The sequence below is a fragment of the Pelecanus crispus genome, chromosome 14 (genome assembly GCF_030463565.1).
Source record: "Pelecanus crispus isolate bPelCri1 chromosome 14, bPelCri1.pri, whole genome shotgun sequence".
NCBI classification, from domain to species: Eukaryota; Metazoa; Chordata; class Aves; order Pelecaniformes; family Pelecanidae; genus Pelecanus; species Pelecanus crispus.
In genome coordinates this window covers 1607011-1627764 of record NC_134656.1, presented here as the reverse complement: position 1 = coordinate 1627764, position 20754 = coordinate 1607011, and the positions used below count along the sequence as shown (strand labels likewise).

At 53.8% G+C, this 20754-nt stretch overlaps 1 protein-coding gene across 1 annotated transcript; it reads left to right on the top strand.

Moving 5' to 3' along the window:
- Positions 1-1283: 1283 nt before the first annotated feature.
- Positions 1284-19847, top strand: HELZ2 (helicase with zinc finger 2). The gene is made up of 19 exons (XM_009493151.2): positions 1284-1573; positions 1684-1867; positions 2288-2395; positions 3047-3570; positions 3945-4577; positions 5626-6409; positions 6852-6927; positions 8316-11829; positions 12679-12764; positions 13157-13288; positions 13701-13868; positions 14142-14283; positions 14750-14866; positions 15440-15632; positions 16406-16540; positions 16791-17009; positions 17464-17620; positions 18049-18216; positions 18738-19847. Exons 1-19 carry the CDS (start codon positions 1299-1301, stop codon positions 18860-18862), a joined length of 7740 nt encoding a protein of 2579 aa, XP_009491426.2. The 5' UTR covers positions 1284-1298; the 3' UTR covers positions 18863-19847.
- Positions 19848-20754: the final 907 nt, after the last annotated feature.

Below are 20754 nucleotides of genomic sequence, written 5' to 3'. Positions count from 1 at the left end.
AGAGGAAGTCAGATCGTCCGGCCACGGGCCGGGAGGAGGTCGGTGGCTGCTGCGGGGACCGCGCTGGGCCCTCCGGGGCAGCCTCCGCTGCAGCTGGCCCTCCCGCGTTGGGCGGTAAATGCCGACGGTCTGCAGGCTGTGGCACGCTGGGCACTGAGCCGAGCCCTGCCGGGAGCCCTCGCCGGTCCCCGCGGGACACGGTGCCCTGGGACCTGGGCTGGCGGGGCAGCAGAGGTGGGTGAGCGGGCGGGGGCGGACGCCAGGTGCTTGGGTGCCGAGGGCGAGGGTGTCTGCTGGGTTTGGGCGCCGGGTGAGGCTCCCGGCTGGGTGCTGGCGAGCGGGGCCAGGCTGCGCTGGCGCCTCAGCGTGCGCCCGGCCAGGGACCGGCTGATGTTTCCTGCTAAGTCGCTTGTTCCTCGTTTCTTTGTCAGGCTTTGTGAACTCGCACCAATGGCTGGCAGGTACGTAGCGAGCTAGGACGCGGCCGCTCCATGGCGCCTCCTCCCCCCAGCATCGCCTTGTAGGAACTTCCCGCCGTTACTCCTGCTCCGCTCAAACCACCGCCGAGGATGCCGACGGCGAACGGCCCGGCGGTGCCGCTGGGCAGCCTCCAGCAGCAGCTGGAGCTGCGCCTGGTTTGCTCCAAGTGCAGCGTGAGGGAGAACGAGATTACCTACCAGCTGCGAGAGGTGGAGCACAAGTGCATGTACGAGATCCTCCTGGCCCGCTGCCGCAGCCGCCGATGCACGGCCTGGAGGAAGGTGTTCAGGCGGCCGGGCTTCCCCAACCCAGCCCACTACGCCGTCTGCAGGTACTACGTGGTGGGGCTGGGCTGTAGCAAGCACAAGAGCCAGTGCACCTTTGCCTGGAGCCCGGAGGAGGCCATGGTCTGGAACTTTGAGAGGGACCAGCAGCTGGAGCGGCGCCAGCTGAAGGCGGCGGTGCTGCAGGCGCAGCTGGGGGGCTGCCCCAACGCCGCCCCCCACGCCACAGCCAGTGTCGCCGGCGAGATCGCCAGCGAGTTCGGGGGCCGGTTCCAGGAGATCTGCGAGCGTTGCTTCTTCGGCTGCCCCCAGCGCATCTCGGCGGGCGGCCAGGGGCAGCTCTGCGAGTCCCACCGGACCTGGGACCCCCTCCTGGTGCACGTGGTGTCGGACAGCCGGAGGAAGCAGCAGTACACGGCCATCCGGCCCTGCCCCGAGTTCATGCCGACCCTCAGCTACTGCTGGTTCGTCTCCAGGGGCCAGCCCTGCAAGCACACCCCGCGGCGCTGCCAGTACGCGCACAGCGACGTGGAGATGGCCGTCTGGAAGGCCGAGAGGGAGCAGGGCTTGGTTCGCTCCGACCTGCTGCCGGCCGTGGGGACCTGCAGCACCAACAGCGAGCCAGCGGCGCCTGCACCGGTGCAGCACTTCTACTGCCGCGTCTGCCTGGTGACCTTCAGCTCGCAGGAGAGCTTCGAGAGCCACTGCTCCTCCATTGAGCACGTGCAGATGCTCTCGGCCGACACCTCTGTCCAGTGGGTCCACCGCGCGCCGCCGCTCGGCGTGACCAAGTTCTTGCTGTGTAGCAGGTAAGGCATCCAGCCGGTGCAGCGGGGAAGAGGGCAGGGGCAGCGGGCAGCCCTGCGGACCCCCGTGCCACCAGGCGTGGGTGGCACCTGGGACACCTCTCTCCCGACAGAGCGGAGGTGTGCGAGATGGGGAGCAGCTGCACCAAGGCTCATTCTGCTGAGGAGCTGCAGGAGTGGATCCAGAGGGTGAAGGTTGCCAGGAAGAAAAAGAAGCAAGCGCTGAAGGAAGGGCTCTTGTCCTACCAGGACCGGCTCATTGCCGAGTATCGGACGTGCTCCAACGAGGTGTTGATTGTGAGTCCGCGGGCGGCAGGGCGGGAGCGCGTTGGTCCGGCGCATGGCGAGAAGCCTCTTGTGTTAAGAGCTTGGGAACGGAGGTTGCCCGGTGGGGCAACCTTTCTGCTCGCCTTTCTGACGGTGGTGCAGAAAGGGGTGTTGCATCCCCCTTCTTCGCCCCTTTCGAAACGGCAACCCGAGAGCTTGCTCGGGGTACCCGGCCGCGCCGCTCTGCCGTGGGTCCTTGCATTTCCCCAGGCTGCTGCGCGGGGACGCTGAGCAGCGGTGGGTGAGGGCTGAGCATGAGGATTTACTGGCGGTCCCCTCTCGGGAGGACGTAGCGTAAAGGCGAGGGATGAAGATGGCCCCGCAGAGGGCTCTGCAGTGTGTCCAGGAGACGTTGCCTTCAGTCCTGCCCCTCTCGTGCCTCCCCCACAGATGTCTGAGCATGTCGAGGGCGTCACGGTTGTGTGTGAGCAGCCCCTGCACGTGCAGTCGGAGGACAGGAGGATGAAATACCAGTGGAATTTCAGGGTCCACTCCCAGGTAAGCCAAGCTCTGCGCAGCGGGAGGCTGCGAGCCGCTGGCAGCGCCTGCTGCTGTGCACAGTCCTTGTCCCTTGGGGTTTTTTGGTTTTTTTTAATTATTATTTCTGCAAGGGGCAGAAGGATAGGGATTTTGGGATGTCTGAATGAGGACGTGTGTTGGGTATTCGGGAGCAGCTCGGGCTCAAGGTGGTGCCCAAGCTGGGGCCGTGCATGAGGGGTGCAGCCGCTGTCTCCTGTCTCGTCTCGTGCAGTGGGGCTGGGGCGGACCCGGCTGCTCTCAGCACCCCCACGAATCATCACAAATAACAAGATTCGGCTGCTTTCCTGCCCAGGATTTTGTGGGTGTTGGGGGCAAGAGGTTGGGTCTGATTGTCCTCTCCAACACAGGAGATTTCCTGTTTACAGCAGGCTGGCTCAGTTGCTATAAAACTGAAACCTGAGGTTCCTTAAGATCTTAAAATAATTGCTGTGGGGTTGCACGAGGAATAAGCATCTTTGAGGAGAATTTCAAGTGCACTGTAGGTCTGGCACAGCATTCGGTTCCTGCAGCAGGTTTCAATAGGAAATGCTGCTGGGAGGACCTCATCAGTCGCTGGGCTCTTCCCGAGGGCTGCCCTCACCGTGTCCCTGTCTTCTCCTCACCCGGCAGATGCCTCTGCAGCACGTGGCCCTGCTGAAGCGGGAACCCGGAGTCAGCTTCTACCTCTCGGGGAATGGGCTTTCCCGGGGCCTCCAGTACATTCGGGGGGAGTGCGTGGCCACCCTGCCTTCCTCCCCACGCACCGCGCTGGTGGAGGTCTGCATGGAGTGCTGCGCGCTGGGCGTCTTCGAGCAGTGGGTGGTGTTCGACTTCGGTCAACGCCCCGTCCTCATGCAGAAGATCAGGGTGAAGGTGGGCCGGCGGGAGACCCCCCAGCTCATCCCCGGCAGCAGGGAGAGCAGCCACCCTGTCAACTTTGTGCGATGGGATCGAGGTAACCGGATCATCATTCCCAGCATGCCAAGGACCAGTGACGATGTGGATCTGCTGGCCAAGTACAAACCTCCCGCTCTCGCGCTGGACTACCAGCGTGAGGGTGGTGCGACCATTCCCATCACCCGTGTCAACTATCGCGAGAGGATGCACAGCTTCCTCTTCCGCGAGGAAGAAGTCGAACAGTCTCTGATTGCCAAGTAAGTGCCAGGCACGGACCCAGAGGGGCTCCTCCTCGCGATGGACCGCAGGCCCATTGCTAACCCTGCCCCTGGGGCCGTGCCGCTATTGAAGTCTGTGTCTCTTCTGGGTTGGGTCCTGGGGCACCTTCCCAGAAAAATGGAAGCCTGCCAAGAGAGGTGGTTTGCTGGGTAGTGGTAGGAGGGGAAGGGCTGGGTCTTGTCCTGCAGCCACAGGTTGGTTAGAAGGATGGCTTCTGGCTGTGTGTGCTGTGGGGGCTGGCGGACCCTCTCCGGGTGTAGGTGGCAATCCCCCCTCTGCAGCGGGGAGGGCGGTTGCAGATGAACCGATGGGCCGGTTCTCTGCTGTTCATTCAGGTGTTTCCTCCTTTCAGACTCAACCTGCGGGTCGTCATCTCGCTGACCCCCATGCTGGAAAGCCTCTCCATGGGGATGAAGATTGCCCTCCCTGGTGAGCTGTTTGCTGAAGTGCCTACACCTTATAACCTCTCGCCAGACACAGACGAGGGGTATCTGCTGAGCAGGTCTGTGCCCACTGCTTTCCTGGCACTTGACCCACCTGTAGACAATCGGGTTTACGAGGTTAGTGTGGAGCACAAAGCCACCACGGAGAAGACCATCTGGCTACAGATACCAAAGAGATGCTGCTCAGAGCTGAACTTCAAGCCAAAAACCTTCCACAAGGTGGAGATCCAGTTCCAAATCGACCAGCTGCTGTTCCGGCAGTGGCACCAGGCTGTGGACTGCCTGTTGGATGAGAAGCTGGTCCTACCAGATGTTGCCAGTTGCTCTGTCCCCTACTCTCTTCGGTCACCACCGAAAGGGAATAGCAAGCAGAAACTAGCCATCTCCTTCATCACGGGCCAAGCAACCACCAGCCGGCAGGTCCCACCTCTTCTCATCTATGGGCCTTTCGGCACAGGGAAGACGTTCACCTTGGCCATGGCCACCATGGAGATCCTCAGGCAGCCCAACACGCGGGTGCTGATCTGCACACACACTAACAGGTTAGCAGGCGATGAGGGACGAGGCAACCAGAGTCATGGGCTGAGTCCCTGCGCTGGCCCATCGCTCGCCTGGTGGGATGAGCAGGAGCCAGGGTGTGTGAGACGGAGCCGAGCTGCCCTTTTCTTAGTATGCATTTCAATTGCTTGTTTAAATAAATTCATTTTTATTTAACGTGTCTCAAACTGCTCTAGTACTTCCTGCTAGGAAGAAGCCCGGCATGGGTGGAAGTCTTTGTAGAAGAGGCAGCATATTCCTGCCTCATATAAATGGAGATGCGGTTGGAGAGACAGTTCTTTCTAGCCTTTACTGCGTACTGGAAGAAGTAGAAAGCCATTGCCTGATCTTGCTGGGATAATATTATGCTCTACTTGCCCTTGAAGACTGTTGTGCTCTGTGCACGTGTCAATTTTTTTCCTTTTCCAGGGAGAGTTTGGGGAAGAGGAAATGCAGATCTGGTCTGACTGCCATTGAATCTGCCTTCAGAGAAATCAGGCCAAGATTGTTAAAATTAGAGCAGTTATGCTGAAAAGAGTGTCCACATCCGATCCTGCAGGCTGTTACTGCCTTAGTTTTTAATGTATAATAGATGGGCGACTGCTAATCTTAGCCCGTTTCAGGCTGGCTGTTGCACTGAAGCTTCCTCCGCAGATCTCGTGCCACCCGCCCGGGCTGGGGATGGTTAACTGTCAGAGGAGAGGGGTGCCGGGTCGTGTCTGCCTAACTTGGCCTTAGAGAGAAGCAGGGCCGCAGATTTTCTTGGGCACATTGCATTTCTCCATGTGAGCATCGAGAGACGCCCTAGTCTCGAGTATCAAGTCCTGTTTCAGACCATACTCTCAAAATAGGCTTGGAATTGGGGGCTGCATGCACACCGGCTTCTTTGCGCATATGTGACTATCTCCCGCGACGAGTGCCTTGTCAGCCGAAGCTGGGGGAGATTTTGGGTGCGTGTTGGTGAATGATCAGATAGCGCGTTGGGATGGCGGTCACAGCGTTAGGAACAGCGCTTACAATTCCTTGATAATTTCCCCTTTTGTTCCCCTCCAGTGCTGCTGACATCTACATCCGGGAGTATTTCCATAACTACGCGACCAATGGGCATCCGTGGGCTGTTCCCTTGAGGATTATATCCACTGACCGTCCCATCAACCTGACAGACCCCATCACTCAGATGTACTGCTGCCTCTCGCCAGACCAGCGCTCCTTCCGGCACCCCACACGGGCAGAGATTGACAGGCACCGCATCATTATTACCACCTCCATGTTATCCAAGAACTTGAAGGTTGCCCAAGGCTACTTCACCCACATCATGATTGACGAGGCTGCTCAGATGCTGGAGTGCGAAGCTTTGGTTCCACTCTCCTATGCCACTTTTGAGACCCGGATTGTCCTCGCTGGGGACCACATGCAGATAACCCCAAAGCTGTTCTGTGTTGGGAATGGACAATCTGCTGATCACACCCTGTTAAACCGGCTCTTTCAGTTTTACCAGAAAGAGAGGCATGAAGTGGCCATGAAGAGCAGGATCATCTTCAATGAGAATTACCGCTCCACTGCAGGCATAATTGAGTTTGTCTCCAAGCACTTCTACATTGGCAAAGGCAACGCGATTCAAGCCAGCGGGAACATCCCACCCCATCCCAAAATCTACCCACTTGTGTTCTGCCACGTGTCTGGCGTGGCTGAAAGGGATATGTCCATGATTTCTTGGCACAACGCCTCTGAGATAATACAAGTGATTGAGAAAGTGAAGGAGATCTATAAGAGGTGGCCAGATGAGTGGGGTGTCCGAGATCTGAAGAGGATCTGTGTGGTCTCCCACGGGATGCAGGTATGTAGGAGAACCACGTGTTCCTCACCTGAAAGGTGTAGGCAAGCACCGCTGACCGCTCTCTAAACACTCCCTAATAAATGCTGGACTCTCTTTACGATAAACCTGTCTCTTGTGCTGGCAAAAATAGGGAATCTGGCATCTTGCTTGCCACCAGTGCTTTTTCAAGGCGCTTTCCGCTTGGGTAGCATTTCATGGGTGGTCGGAGCAGAGATGTCTCGTGGTGGGATGGTTTAGTTGAAGATTTCTTTCAGGATCCTCTGGGCAGGTTAACTATAGGGCAGACTGGGAGCACGGGCTGAAGTCAGCCCAGGACGTGTGATTGCTGTTGAGTAACTTTCTTGGGGAACCTGCAGCCGAGAAGGGTGAGGGACCTTGGTGTCGGGTGGGGGCATTTCTGAGCTGAAACTGTACTCAGTTGTGCCTCTTCCTTTATTACCAGGTTTCTGCAACAAGACAAGAGCTGAGAAAGAAGCAGCTACAAGAGGTGGTGGTAGAAAACTATGAAAACTTGCCAGGTTTGTGTCTTGTGCAATAGTTAGTCGCGCCTGGCTGCGTTTTGCAGTCTTCTGGGTGTAAGGAGAGCTTTTGCAGTCACGTTGGTGGACAGGAGAGTCTGTCGCAGCTACAGCCACTGGTAACGAGCAGGGGGAATCGACGCTGGGTTAGCAGAGGTCTTTCTGGCATCTTAACGTTGCCCTCCTTGCTAAAATGCAAAATACTGGCTGATCTCATGGCGAAATACCTCTGTGGGAGGGTGCGTGTGGTGCTGTTAGGCAGAGCTCCCCTGCCCTTCCCCGTGGCTCTGCCACCGCTGCAGCAAGCGGCCGCAGCCCACGTAGCGCTGATTAGGAGGGAGTGCCTGGAAATCCTTTGGCTGATTTTCATCCCCTTCGGGTTGGTAGTTCTTTGATTTTTGTCCTCTCTCCTTAGTGAATAAGATTTCACAGTGAATTAAATCTGCACCCAACTGTCAGCTCGTTTCAAATATATGGACGTTGCTTTGTAGGAGGGTGAAAATGCTGTAAGCGCGACCCCAAGGACTTGAGCATGTGTGAATCATGTGAAGCCCCAAGTACCAGCGGGGGGGGCTAGTAATAGAAGGGAATTGAAACCAGGATGGCCTGGGGGTACCAGTCGCAGCAAAAATTGCAGAACAGCTCACTAAAGGAGGAGTCCGCTGCTCCGGATGACAAGAGAGGGATAGGACTGCTTTTGTCCTCAAGGACTTAGTTTATGACTCATCTGTGGGTTTTTTTTTTGGTTTTTTTTTTTTTTTTAATTATTGTGCAGCTGGGACTCCTCATGGTGAGAATATCTGACCCCTGGGGTGTGTTTCTGATCTCCACACCCTTTCTTTGCAGTCTCTTCTCAGCTCTGAAATCACCAGGGTGCCTCTTGCTGTTTGTTACTTGTCGTGCGATCAGCCAGCAGAGCTGTCCTTGAGGGGAGAGGGATTCTTGCGAACGGTCACTGCTCTTGTCCCTGCAAGACCCTCGGTTCCCCGAGGAATTTGCGATTCACAGAAGACTCTACCCGTGTTTGCGAGGAGTGGCTGGCAGGGGCTGCCGGCGGCCCTGAGCTCGCGGGGCTGCTCCACGGGTGCTCGCGGCTGCACGGCTCCGGTGCCCTGCCTTTCTCCTGTCTCCGCACTGCCCTTCCCTCCCTGGTGCATGGATGGTGGTGGCCTTGTGGTGTCCGCCCTGGTTCATGCCTGGAGGCCCTCACAATCCCCAAGAGCCGCTTTATTCGCATCAGGTGGCTCCCATGACTCAGCCAAGCGAAGTTACACCAGCCCGTGGCCCCATAACGCAGCGTAGGTGGGCAGAGCGCCAGACGGCAGCCAGACAGGGTCTTCCCCGTTGCGTTCCCATGAGTGACTTCTCCCTTGTCCCCTCCGGTGCAGGGCGGGAGTTCCGGGTCATCATCATCAGCACAGTCCACACCAGCGAGAGCCTGCGCGTCTCGGCCTCCCACAACCTCGAGTTCTTCAACGAAGCCAGAGTGCTCAACACCATCATGACCCGGGCTCAGTCGCTGGTTGTCGCAGTGGGGGATGCCGTGGCCCTGTGCTCCCACGGCCAGTGCAGCAAGGTGTGGAAGCGCTTCATCCAGCAGTGCGTCGAGAAGGGGAGCGTCTTCCCAGAGAACCTGACGATGGCCCAGATCAAACAGGCTGCGTGCGACAAGGAGAGCTGGAGCAGGAGGAGCCCAGAGGGGGACGAGGAGGACAGCGACACAGATTCCTGGAGCTCTGAGGCTGAGAGCATGAATCCTGACGATCCCATCCTCCAGGAGCTCTTAGATGAGAGCAAGAACGTGCTGGTGACGGTGTCCGAAGAAGGGCTGCTGAACGTGAAGTCTGAGGCTTCAAACCAGCAGGAAGGCAGGAAGGAATATGTCACCTTCTCTTCTCAGATGATGCAGGAGTATCTGCACATGCACCCCAAAATGTACAAGAGGTGCGAGCTGATCAAAGAAGGGTTCGACAGAGCTTCTGCCTTCACCCTCGATGACTCCCCTGCGATGACCATTCAGATCAAAGGCAGAGTTCACTGCGGGACGGCCTTCACCGGGGACGAGGTGCTCGTGGCAATCCTGCAGAGCAGCACGGCTGACGGCGGCAGCCACCGCCCGCAGGGGAAGGTGGTGGGCATCTTAAAGCGTGCGGAGAGAGAGCGGACCTTCATCTGCAAGATGGATGAATTTGATCCCCGGGTGATGATACCCATCGATCCCACTGTCACTAAAATATTCGTCCCAGGGCTGAAAGAGAAACCCAACGTCATTCCTATCCGCAGGCTTGTCAATGGGAAGTACAGAGTGGTCAGCTGTGAGAAGATCAGCCAGGAGACAAGGAGATGCCAGCTATTCTGCGTCCAGGTTATCTCCTGGAGGGAAGGGTTTTACTATCCTTTGGGGATAATAACGGAGATGCTGCATGCCGCGTTGACTTTGGAAGAAGGCTTAAAGATCCTTGACTTGGAGTATAGTTTGGACAAGAAATACCCAGCTGCTGTCACCAAGGAGTCAGCCAAATACACCTCCAGCAGCAGACTAAACCCCAACAAGGAAAATCTGAAGGACTGTCGGAGTTACCCGACTTTCACTGTCGACCCCCAAGGTGCCAGGGATTTGGACGACGCTGTCAGCGTTAGGGATCTTGGGCGTTACTACGAGATTGGGATCCACATTGCAGACGTGGCTGGCATCATTCCCAAAGGCAGTGCCTTGGACCTGGAAGCAAAGAAGCGTGGTGTCACCTACTACGCTCCCAACCAGGAGCCGCTGTGCATGTTCCCACCCCACATCAGCCAAGACGTTTGCAGCCTCCTGCCGCAGGAAGATCGTCGGGTGATCTCCTTGTTTGTCACCATAGAAAAGGGGACTGATGAGATGTTAAAGGAAGACTTCACCATCTCTGTGATCCGCTCGGACAGGCAGCTGTCCTATGAAGAGGCAGAGCTCTGCATTAAGGACCACTACAGGGAAGCAGGAGGGACCCTTCGTTTCAATACCCTGGAGGACTGCATAGCTGTGGCTTATCACTTCTCCAGGATCCATCGGAAGTCTCGGCTGCAGGAGGACTGTTTCTATGACCAGCTGGATGAGGAAAGTTCCCCAGGTAACAGGGGGTCCCATCAGATGATAGAGGAGTTAATGATCATGTTCAACAGTTTTGTGGCCGAGTTCCTCACCAACCAGGAGAACACCAGAAATGTCACTCCCCTCCGGTGTCAGTGCGAGCCAAGCCCTCAGCAGTTATCGCACCTGAAAAACAAGTACAGCCAAATCCTTCCGTTGTCCATCCATCTCTTACACCACCTGGGAGAGGTGCCTCCTGGCCAAGGCTCCTCCAAAAATGTGGAGTTCAGCCTCCTGGCCCCCATCTGGGAGCACCTGCAGTCAGCCGCTAAAGTCCATAACTTCCACAAGATGCTAGATCTTATTGTTACCGATGACATCCACCCGAACCTGGCCCCCGTGGCCCTGGAGTTCAGGAGACTGCTTGGCCGCTCCTATTTCAGTCGCTCCAACTCCACTGTCCAGTCGAGAGCAGGCCATTACTCCCTCCACGTTGACTCGTACACCTGGGCTTCCTCTCCCATCCGCCGGTACATGGATATCGTGGTCCAGCGGCACCTTCATTCCGTGCTCCACAAGAAGCCCATCGTCTATTCTTCGGACGACATTGAGTTTCTCTGTCATGACTTCAACAGGAAGAATTCCCAGGCAGTGATGTATGAGAAGAGAGCCCGCTGCCTGCAGATGGCCACCCAGCTGAAGGGCCAAGTCCTGCAGAAGATCGCCTTCATCGTGGATATCGAAGGGACGAACAAGAGTTTTAAAGCCCTGTTTCCCCTGAACAAAGAGAGTCTTCCGGATCCCCAGGTAATTAATTACAGGTCTCTTCAGCTGATAGAGCAGCCCATGTTCATCCAGCAGCGGAACTGCATCAGGCTGATGTGGAAGAGGAGGGTGTACTCTGTGGAGACGATGAAGGAGCACAGCCTGCGGGAAGGACCTATCCGTGACCACAGCGTCACCCTCGTCGCCAATAAGACTTGGCAAGACGTGCTTGCAGCCATCAGGAGTGAGAAGTTTGAGACTGCAGCCTCCCTCCTTTGGAAGAGCAAGGAGCCGTACCAGCGGCACGTGGGCTGGGTAAGGAAGAGCCAGTGCATGCACTATGTGGAGCTCTTCCTGGAGCTGAGCGCCGGCAACGCACTGCAGTTCCAGCTCACCACGGACGTCTGCCGGGGCTTCCTAGTGCCCTTCGTGCAGCTGTGGTGCGTGACACCAGGTTTCGACATCTGCCTGCAGCACATGGAAAAGCCTATTGACTGCTTCTCTGCCTACGCCACCCTGCCGTCCAAAGACAAGTACAAGCACGCAACGGAGTATAACAAGGTATGGATGCCAATGAGCGCCATGGAGTCCGCTTCGTGTGCGGTGGACCAAAATGACTCGATTATCCTCCATGATGTCAAAATAACCTGGGCAAAGCAAAGGACAAGCAAAGGACAGCTGCAAGGGAGTTTCCGCCTAAACAAAACATTTATGGAGGAGTGCTCCATTGAAGTGGACTTCAACTACTGTTACTTGTGCATTCGCTTAAGTGGGCTGAAGCTTGGGGGCCTTCAAAGCGATGAGGAGTGCCTTAGCCACGGCCTCCAGAACCTGACTTTTTCTAACAAGGGCACGTCAGAAAGCCCACTTGTGGTTGATCCAGATACTTACACCTGGGTGGCTCACGGGGTCACTGAAGAGTTCAGCGACGACGAGAAGTCAGACAGATCTAGTCAGCAGACCATGAACTTTTACATCCACTATATGTCTATGGAGAACATCCCTGTGGAAATCTCACAGGCCTCTGCCAGGTTCACGGTGGAGCTCATACCAAAGATGTTGCCAGACGTGTAAGTGTGCTTAGTGGTTGTGCTCTGGTTAACCTGTCCATGCGGAGCAATGGCTTCCCACGGTACTCCTTTGCTGCACCTGAATGGGATTTGCTCGCTGGTGCAGCTGATCCCCTGAAAAATCTGTCTGCCCAGCTCCGACTGGCCGTGCTGTTGGGCTGTTGATATTTGGTGGGGTGGCAGCATTTCTCAGATCTGTTCTCCAGATGGCCTTTTGCTCTTCTGGTTGACCTTGATAATGGGGAGATAGGGGAAGGTGCCGCGCTGAAATTTCCCTAGGCATCTGTTTCTTATGTTACTGGATTGCTGCAATATGTGTCATAAAAAGGCAGTGTGAAGCACTGGATCAGGGTTGGCTTAGCAGAAGTGCTTCCTGATTTCCCAACCATTCCCCTTTCCTGTTGCTGTGAAGCAAGATCTGCTCTTATTAAAGCAGAGCTGATGTCTAGTTTGCCCTTCTTTGTACACAGCATGGACACAGCTACACACCCACGACTGCTGTAGCTTTTTCAGGGCAGAATGTGTTTCCTTTTGTATCATGAATTTTAGGAAAAAATTGGAAGTTAATCCAATAAAATCGGGCGGGCCATAATAAAATGGAGTTGGGACAGAAGTTGTGCTCCTTGCTCTCAACATCTTTGCAGGCTCAGCTCTTCGGACAGTTGAGAAATAGACCCAGATGCAAAAGAGCAGAGTAAGAGTTGTTTTGGTTTAAGTACTTTGTGGAAGGATTTCATTCAACATCAAAGCAGAGAGAAAGAATAAACAAGACAGTTGTACAAAGCTGCATTACAATTTTCACTATTTTATGCTACATTCCATTCATTCTTATTTTTCCCTGTCTGTCAGACGGAAAGAAAAGGCAATTTGGAGGCTCAAGTATGCCTCTGACCTTGCTAAAAGCATCGCCCTCGGCCATGAACCTCCTAAAAAAGGTAGGTGCAAATACTCACTTTTCTTACCTTGTGGTACTTGCTTCTGGCCAGGCAGGTGCCCTGGCATCTTCTGTGGGTCCTTGCCCTAGGGGTTACGCTCCCAGACCGGGAGGTTCCCCTGCCAAGGGGAGGAAAGGAGCTGCTAGCCTGGCAGAGTGAAGGTAGCATGGGATGCCCTGCTGGAGAGTGGCACGGGTGAAGTTCTAATCCCCAGGACTCACAGAGAAGGCTCATGGGCAGAACATCTTGGTATGGGATGAGGATTACTTTTAGGTGGTCTTGTAAATGGGCCACGATTGCTTTGGTACCTGCTGCATCCTCCTGTTGGATCGCTTGTGTGCTGTCTTTGGTAACCTTCTTTAAACTTGTTTTCTTGGCTCTTTGCGTAACAGTGACAACGTCCAAAATCCTGCAGCAAAAATCCTTTGATATCCCGGGCAGCCACAGGAAGCTCAACGAGAGTCAGAACCAGGCTGTTCTAAATGCTCTGAGAAAATCCTTCACGCTCATCCAAGGCCCACCAGGTAAGGCTGGGGGGATGGCAGGAGTACGTGCCTACTGTGTTTTGCAGGGCAGGTTAGAGCTAATCTGTTGCTTTCATAGAATCGTAGAATCATTTAGGTTGGGAAAGACCGTTCAAATCATCGAGTCCAACTGTTAACCTAACGCTGCCAAGTCCACCACTAAACCATGTCCCTAAGCGTCTACACATCTTTTAAATATCTCCAGGGATGGTGACTCCACCACTTCCCAGGGCAGCCTTTCCGTAGGACCCTCGGTGAGACAGAAGAAGGTAGCGTGGGTTGGCATCACCCACAGCTGTTCAATGCAGTCCCTTCGGTTCTTGATTTTATTTCATGGCTGATCATCTGGAGGTTGATCTAGAGCATGGGTGTCGTGGTTAAAGTGTTCTCGGCAACCTCCTTGCTTTTCTAGGCACAGGGAAAACTGTTGTTGGAACTCACATTGTCTACTGGTTCCATGAGCTGAACGAGGAGAGTGTCAAGAAGGAGCAAACACCATCCTCTGAAGAAGAGAAGACCAAGGGGAGAAAGTGCATCTTGTACTGTGGCCCGTCCAACAAGTCTGTCGATGTTGTTGCTGGTAAGTATTGGTTTTAAGCCCCCGAAGCAGCTCGTACTGGTGGGAGGGAGAACACGTGGCCGTGAGCGGGAGGCAGGAGGCGCATAAAGCGGGGCTGGTCCTTACAGGAGACCCCTCGTTGCAGGGCAAGGACCTGTAAAGGTGGGGTTGATGAGTGAGGGATGGGGAGAAGAGGCGAGTGCACGGTGAACACTGGGCACCTCGCAGGCCATGAGCTTTCTCAGCATCACTGCTGCCTGGTGCTGTCTGAGCAGACCTGTTCTCCTTCCTCAGAGATGCTGCTGCAGATGAAGAACCTGAAACCATTGAGGGTGTACGGGGAGTCCATAGAAACAATGGAATACCCATACCCAGGGAGCAACCGGCACCTCTGCCGCAAAGCCTTGCGGGATGCAAAACCAAAGCATGAGCTCAGGTAGGACCACATGGCCTGCAGGCTCTGACAGTGCTGGGGAACAACGTTTTCTGCACCGGTAAAGCTGAACAAGCCACAGCAAACGTGGTTTCCGCTCCGCTACTGTGGAGCCAGCACTATTAACTTGCTTTGTTCTTAATTTTTTCGAGTGAAGGTGTGTAGCCTAATGTAGCCCCTAGTCAGGAAACCCAGGTTGTTGAAAACATCCTAGGTGTTTTCATCTCTCTTTTGAACAGCTCTAAAAGTCTCTGACTTCGTTCCTGCTTGCAACTGCTAAAGAAAAGTGATTGTATTGTGTGTCCTCGAGGGTGTGAACTAAGTGTTAGGTCTATAAAGATGGAAAAGTCTGGCTGTGACTTCCTTAGCTAATGGGGTTTCTCCACATAGACAGGTGTGGTATGCTTCACTGTAGAAGAGACCACTTGGGTGTTGGTGGAAAATATTTATATATTGACTCTTTATTCAGCGAAATAATCCTGCATCATCGCATCCGGCGGCCACCCAACCCTTTCTGGCAACACATCCGTCACTTTGATGCTCGGATGAAGAACGGAGAGCAGATAACAGAAGAAGAAACAAGGAAGTGAGTAGAAAGAGACCCTGGTGAGAGACAGCTGACTTTGGCCGTGTGCCACCTCTGAAGCAGTGCCCGAAGGAGCACAGTGCAGCAATCTCCTCGCTCTGCGAGAAGAGGTTTGGGCTGTACTTGCTAGGTCCCAGTTGACACAAACTGGTAGACTGTGTGAAAGTCAGCGGATTTGTCCTGGCTCGTGCAAGCCGAGGGACTAGGTGAAAACATCAAGACAGATTAATAAGCTGGGTGTTTGGAATGATGATAAAAGTGATTAGCTCGGGGTTAGTGGTACAGTGCAGAGCCTTCTGCTCTAGCGCTGCTGTCCGTCTGGACCAAAACTCACATTGTGCATGTGTGACACTTGCATCCTCTGTCCTGAGCCCCTGCCCTGTTTTATTCAGGACAAAGTACATTTCCTACAGTGTCCATGCAAAGCCCTTTTCTGAGAACGCCGGCTCATCCTGGGGAGGGAGATACAACCATAATAATTTGGGAAAATATAGCCTCTGCCTGGTTCCTGCATGAGGAACCCGGAGATGATTCCTGTATGCATAACCTGGTGCTTTCTGCATTGACCACCAGGTACAAAATTCACTTGTCAGATGCTCGTGATTATGAACTGGCACGCCACGATGTCATCCTGTGCACGTGCTCCGCTGCGTCTGCCACCTCCCTGGAGCAGCTCAATGTCAAGCAGATAATCATTGATGAGTGTGCCATGTCCACAGAGCCCGAGACCCTCATCCCCTTGGTCAGCCACCGCCGTGCTGAGAAGGTAAGTCCCTTCCAAAGATGCGTCTCTAGGACGGCTGCTCAGGGCTCTCAAACCTCTGCGTGTCTTCCACTGCTTACCATGCTGCTCTTCCAAGTTTTATGAGGTTTTAAGGTTGTTCTTGGTAGTATCTATGATGGTGTATCACTGTTTCACCCTTCAGGCAGTTGTTTCCTTTGAGGTATAACTCTACTAACTATAATTAAAATCTCGAGGCCCAGAGAGGTACGTGCAGCACATAAATATTCTCACTAGATGCATGAGCCGTGCGTTATCTGTTCATATCACATAAAGCAGAGTCACAAGGCTTGCTATACGCCTGAAAGCTGTGGTGGAGAACTGTTGTGTCTGCTCGCCTCTCTGCTGTGTGTATCAGCTCTCTGCCTTCAGACTCCTCTAAACTTGCTCTTGGCTTTCTGCAAAAGAAAACACGTGGTGGTGTGGCTGGATTTTTGGTGCTTCTTTACAGGGTGGGTATCACTGCCACCAAAAAATGTGCTGACTGAGGTACAAAGTATTAACATGACAAGAAGCATGGACTGGATCTCAGTAGGCTTGCTACATGATGTCTTTCTCCTATCAGATGGGAACAAGGCTCCGTGTTGTCTGGGTCGGGATCTTTACATAATGCCCAGCGTGGTCCTTGGTTGAAGTTGCTGTAACCAGAACGTAAATAAGGAGCAACCAATGTCTGTGTGCAAGTAGCCTTTCAAAGAGCTGTTTGCCTTCACCAGCGCCACCATTCTCATAGCTGAGGTGTCCCCTCTTTGTTCCAGGTTGTTTTGCTTGGGGATCACAAACAGCTGCGGCCTGTGGTCAACAATGACTTCTGCAAGAGTCTTGGCATGGAGACGTCTCTTTTTGAGCGCTACCGGAATCAGGCATGGATGCTGGATATGCAGTACCGCATGGTGAGGCCTTCCTCAATTGGGTTGTCTTTTCTCCATCACAGAAAACGCTGCTATCGGGGCTTGCGTCAAGCCACTGGGAAACAGATATTTTCCATTAGCGCTTTCCCTTCCTAGAGTAATGAATAATGCCCTCACCCGGAGCCAGCTATGGCACAGTGGCATTGCAGGTGAAGCCAGCCCAAAAAGGTGCTGCAGGTTGAGAAGTTCCTTGGGTTTTGTTCATCTCCATTTCTTCCCTTTTCTCTGCCAGCACAAAGGCATTTGCAAGTTCCCATCCCAGGAGTTTTATGAAGGGCGGCTGAAAACATGCCCCCGGCTTGCTCATAAAGCCAGTGTCTTCTACCACAAAGATAACGGCTGCTGCCCTATCATCTTTGGGCACGTGGAGGGGAAGGAGGAGAGCCTGATGATTTCTACTGAGGAAGGAAACGAGAACTCCAAAGCTAACGCAGAAGAAGCGGAGCAGGCGGTGAGGAGGGTCCTGGGGAATTGCTGGAGATGCAAAAGGGAGGGTGTTGTGCTGGGCGACGCTGGGGACCATGGAGGGACGATGAGTAGAATCATAGAATGCTTTGGGTTGGAAGGGACCTTGAGAGATCATCGAGCCCAACCCCCCTGCAGTAAGCAGGGATTGAACCTGTGAACTTGGCGTTATTAGCACCATGCTCTAACCAACTGAGCTAACCCCGCTGGTCAAGTAGCGATATAAGATAAAAGATCAGCGGGGTGCGGTAGCTGCCTGGTGTCTTCTTGGGTCTGGAGCATGCCACGATGCCCCTGGCCGGAGGCAGCTGTAGGGAAGCGTGACCCAGAGCAGGGGGAGCGGCACAGCGAGGCACCATCGCTGCCCTGGGGACAGGGTGCTGGAGGGCTGGTTCCCTCTGGCCACCGCTCCCAGGTGAGCAGGACCCTGCTCTTCCCAGGTGAGGGTGGCGAAGCAGCTGACACTAGATGGCACCATCCAGCCGGACAGCATCGCCATCCTGAGCCCCTACAACGCCCAGGTCTCCAAGATCAGCAAGAGCCTTCTGAAAGAGGGCATCCGCGGCGTGACGGTCTGCACCATCATGAAGAGTCAAGGTGAGGAGAGGCGAGGATCGGTTCTGCTCTCCCCTGCCTTCCCGAGGACTGAAGCAGCTTCTCACGGAGACGGTCTTAGAGCAAGTCCTACACCAGGGTCATTTCAGCCATGGAGGAAGCATCCCTGAGCCAGATTTCTGGGTGATTTGTGATTATAACAAATCCTTTAGAAACCTCTGGAGTGTCCAGGCAGGGTGGGACCGCTGAAGAAGGGAAGGTGGAGAGTGTGTGAAGGGGGTGTTAAAGAACTGCTATAACGCGCTCTTTGGAGAGCAATGACTGGGAATCCGATGGCCTCCAAAGCTGGAGAAACCCAAACGGTGGCTGCGGTTCTGTGGGTCTTGCTGTAGAGAAATGAGTGCCTCGTCGGGTGGAGGGGTGGCCGGATGCTTCCTTTTAAAAAAATCCGGTTCAATTCCGCTTTCTAGGAAGTGAGTGGAGATATGTGATCCTGTCAACTGTACGCTCCTGCCCCCGATCGGAGATTGATATGAAGCCCACGAAGAGCTGGCAGAAGAAGTACCTGGGGTTTGTTACTGACCCAAACCAGATCAATGTCGGCATCACGCGAGCTCAGGCAGGCCTCTGCATTTTAGGTGGGTCTCCTGGGAGCGTGCGCAGGCCTGCGGGGGAGCGGGATGCTTGGATAAAGGGGTGGCAATCCAGACTAGTACAACCGATGGTCTTGCTTGATTCTTCTGCCCTTTAGTCTGTCTGTGGTTTTGAAACTGGGCTATCTGGGCAATCTGTGCAAAGCGGAGATCGTGCATGGCTCGTATGCAGCATGTGTAATTAGTTTTTCTCGCCCTCCGGTTTGGACCAGGTTGTTTCCATCGCTTGCATGCTAGAGCTCTCTCCTAACAGAATTTGGCTGCTTATTTTCCTCCTAATCACACAGGCGTAGGCTGTGATGCGTAGGGAAGCTGCTCGCAGATATGACAGCGCTGAAAAGGGAGCTGGGATTTCACAGAGCTCTGGCTAAAGGCAATGTCCCGGCAAGTTATCCAGCACCCTTAGGCTAGAAACGTTAGACAAAACTTTCTGCGACCGGTCTGTGACGGTATCGCCCGAGCCTCTTCCGGCCACTAACGCGCTGCCTCCATCCCTGTGCCAACAGGGAACCGGTACCTCCTGGAGTGCAACCCTTTGTGGAAGAGGCTGCTTCAGCATTACAGGCAGCACAACTGCTACGCTGCAGCCCAGGAGATTCTTGTCAGGAAGACTTCAGCTGCCCGCCAGTGAGGATGGGTTGTGCCTCGATGAGCTCGTCCCTCTCTACCTGAACTGCGTTACGTGTGCCTTGGGAAGGACGCAATCTTTCCATTATTGAGTGCCCCAAGGAGCCAAATGCAGCGGGGGAGCCAGGATCTTCCCCTGCGCAGCGACAGCTCGGCTTCAGCGCGTGCTTTGGCACCTTGGGGTTTTTAATCGGTGCAACCTTGGACAGGAGATTCAACTCTAGCAAACCAAAAAGCATTGGAAATGGATGGATGGGGGCTTACTGATGATGACGATGATGATACTGGTTTTGTAACTGTAAGATCCTCAGTGGAGCCGCCATCCTATCTGCCGGTGCAGCTGCGCGTTGGGGACCAAACACTCAGTCCATTCGTCGAGGGTGGAATGACTGCACGCGACGGAGCTGCGCGGCAAGCTGCCATTTGCCATAGAGGACCAAAGCTTCTGAGTGCTACCACTCCTTTTAAAACCAAGGCCAGGGAATTTTTAAGGCTTCCCATTTCTCAAAGCAGAAGAATATTTTTTGTTTTGTTTTGGGGTTTTTTGTTGTTGTTGTTTTGGGGTTTTTTAAGTGAAGGAAGAAAGCAAAGAGAGAAGCACGTACTGCTCTTTGTCTAGCCAAAGCGCCGTTCTCTGAGTGTGTAAATATCACATAGCCAAGGCCAAGTTGATTTTGTAAACAGCTTTCCTTGTTCTTTGTACAAAGGAGGTTGTCCTCACCGGTATAAAGTTAATGAAAAGCGAGGACCACTCCTACCAGGAAACGTTGGAATTTGTAAGTGTATTTTAAACTGTTCTGAGTTTTATTTGAAATCTCCTGTAAAAGCCCCCCTTTCCTACCCCATATGTTTTTTTAAAGCTGCTTCTAATTTATTAACTTTTAACTCTGTGAATTTGTTTCAGTCTTATGGCCTGAGTTTTTAAGAGCAGTGATGGAAATTTGATAAATGTACCACAGCATATATGTGTATAATGGTTTGTTTTTTGTTTTTTTTTTTAATTTTAAGTAGCCAAACTGCTGTGAACTGGAAGCCGTGATTCACTAGGGAAGGCTGCTTTTGCCCGGTAATGTATGGCCGATACAGATGTATAGATAGCGGTGAAGTGGCACTCTCTGCTGAATCACGGAGCTGCTTTTTGAAGCATGCTAGTTTTGAGGGAGGGGTGTCTTTTATCTCATTTCAATTCTGAATGTATGAAGTGCCTGCCTCAGCTCTCCCCAAGACCGCACGCTTGGCTGTCTCTAGACGTTCACGTGGGATGGAGCCAAGACGCAAGCACGGTGGTTTTGCACCACGTGTGTGCTGTGCCGGGACGCAAATCCTCCTTGGTGTTAGCGAGGGGGTCCCCGTGACTTCACAGCGCTATGGCAGGGAAGAATCAAGAAGAATCCCGTGTTTGAACTGAAAATGCAGCATGGCTTTCCCAGCGTGGAGGAATGTGCAATAAGAAAGCGTTGTGTCTGGAAAGGTCCTTATTTAACGCTGTGTTTCGTCTCATGGCTCTGTCTTAGACTTGACTTGAGAACCTATGGAGAAATGTTGTTCTCTTCCTAATTTTAAACTACCTTCCTGCACTTCTGCATTTGGTGGGTTTGATCTGTACGCTAGAGACCACCCAGGCTTGCTCTTGTCTTACTGAAGCATAATAATGGGCATATGGCTGGCGATTCCATGAGGGACAAAAGCCCGTAGGAAGAACCTCCTGCTGGTCCTAAAGATGCTTGATAAAAGCTGGTAAGGTGTAAAGTTCATCATTCCTCTTTGAAGTCACCCCGGCTGGGATCTTAAAAGAGTCTGCGCCAGCCTGGTTTTGCAAGCATTACTGCAATTCCAAAATAAGCTTGTACAGGAATCATTTTGCGGACTACTGAAATGCAATCATGTATCTCCAAG

Coding starts and splice junctions, on each gene's coding strand:
- HELZ2 (XM_009493151.2), top strand. CDS start 1,299: ATGGCCGTCTGGAAGGCCGAGAGGGAGCAGGGCTTGGTTCGCTCCGAC. Junction 6,928..8,315: donor AAACTATGAAAACTTGCCAG/GTTTGTGTCTTG, acceptor CCTCCGGTGCAG/GGCGGGAGTTCCGGGTCATC. Junction 13,869..14,141: donor GTCTGTCGATGTTGTTGCTG/GTAAGTATTGGT, acceptor CTCCTTCCTCAG/AGATGCTGCTGCAGATGAAG.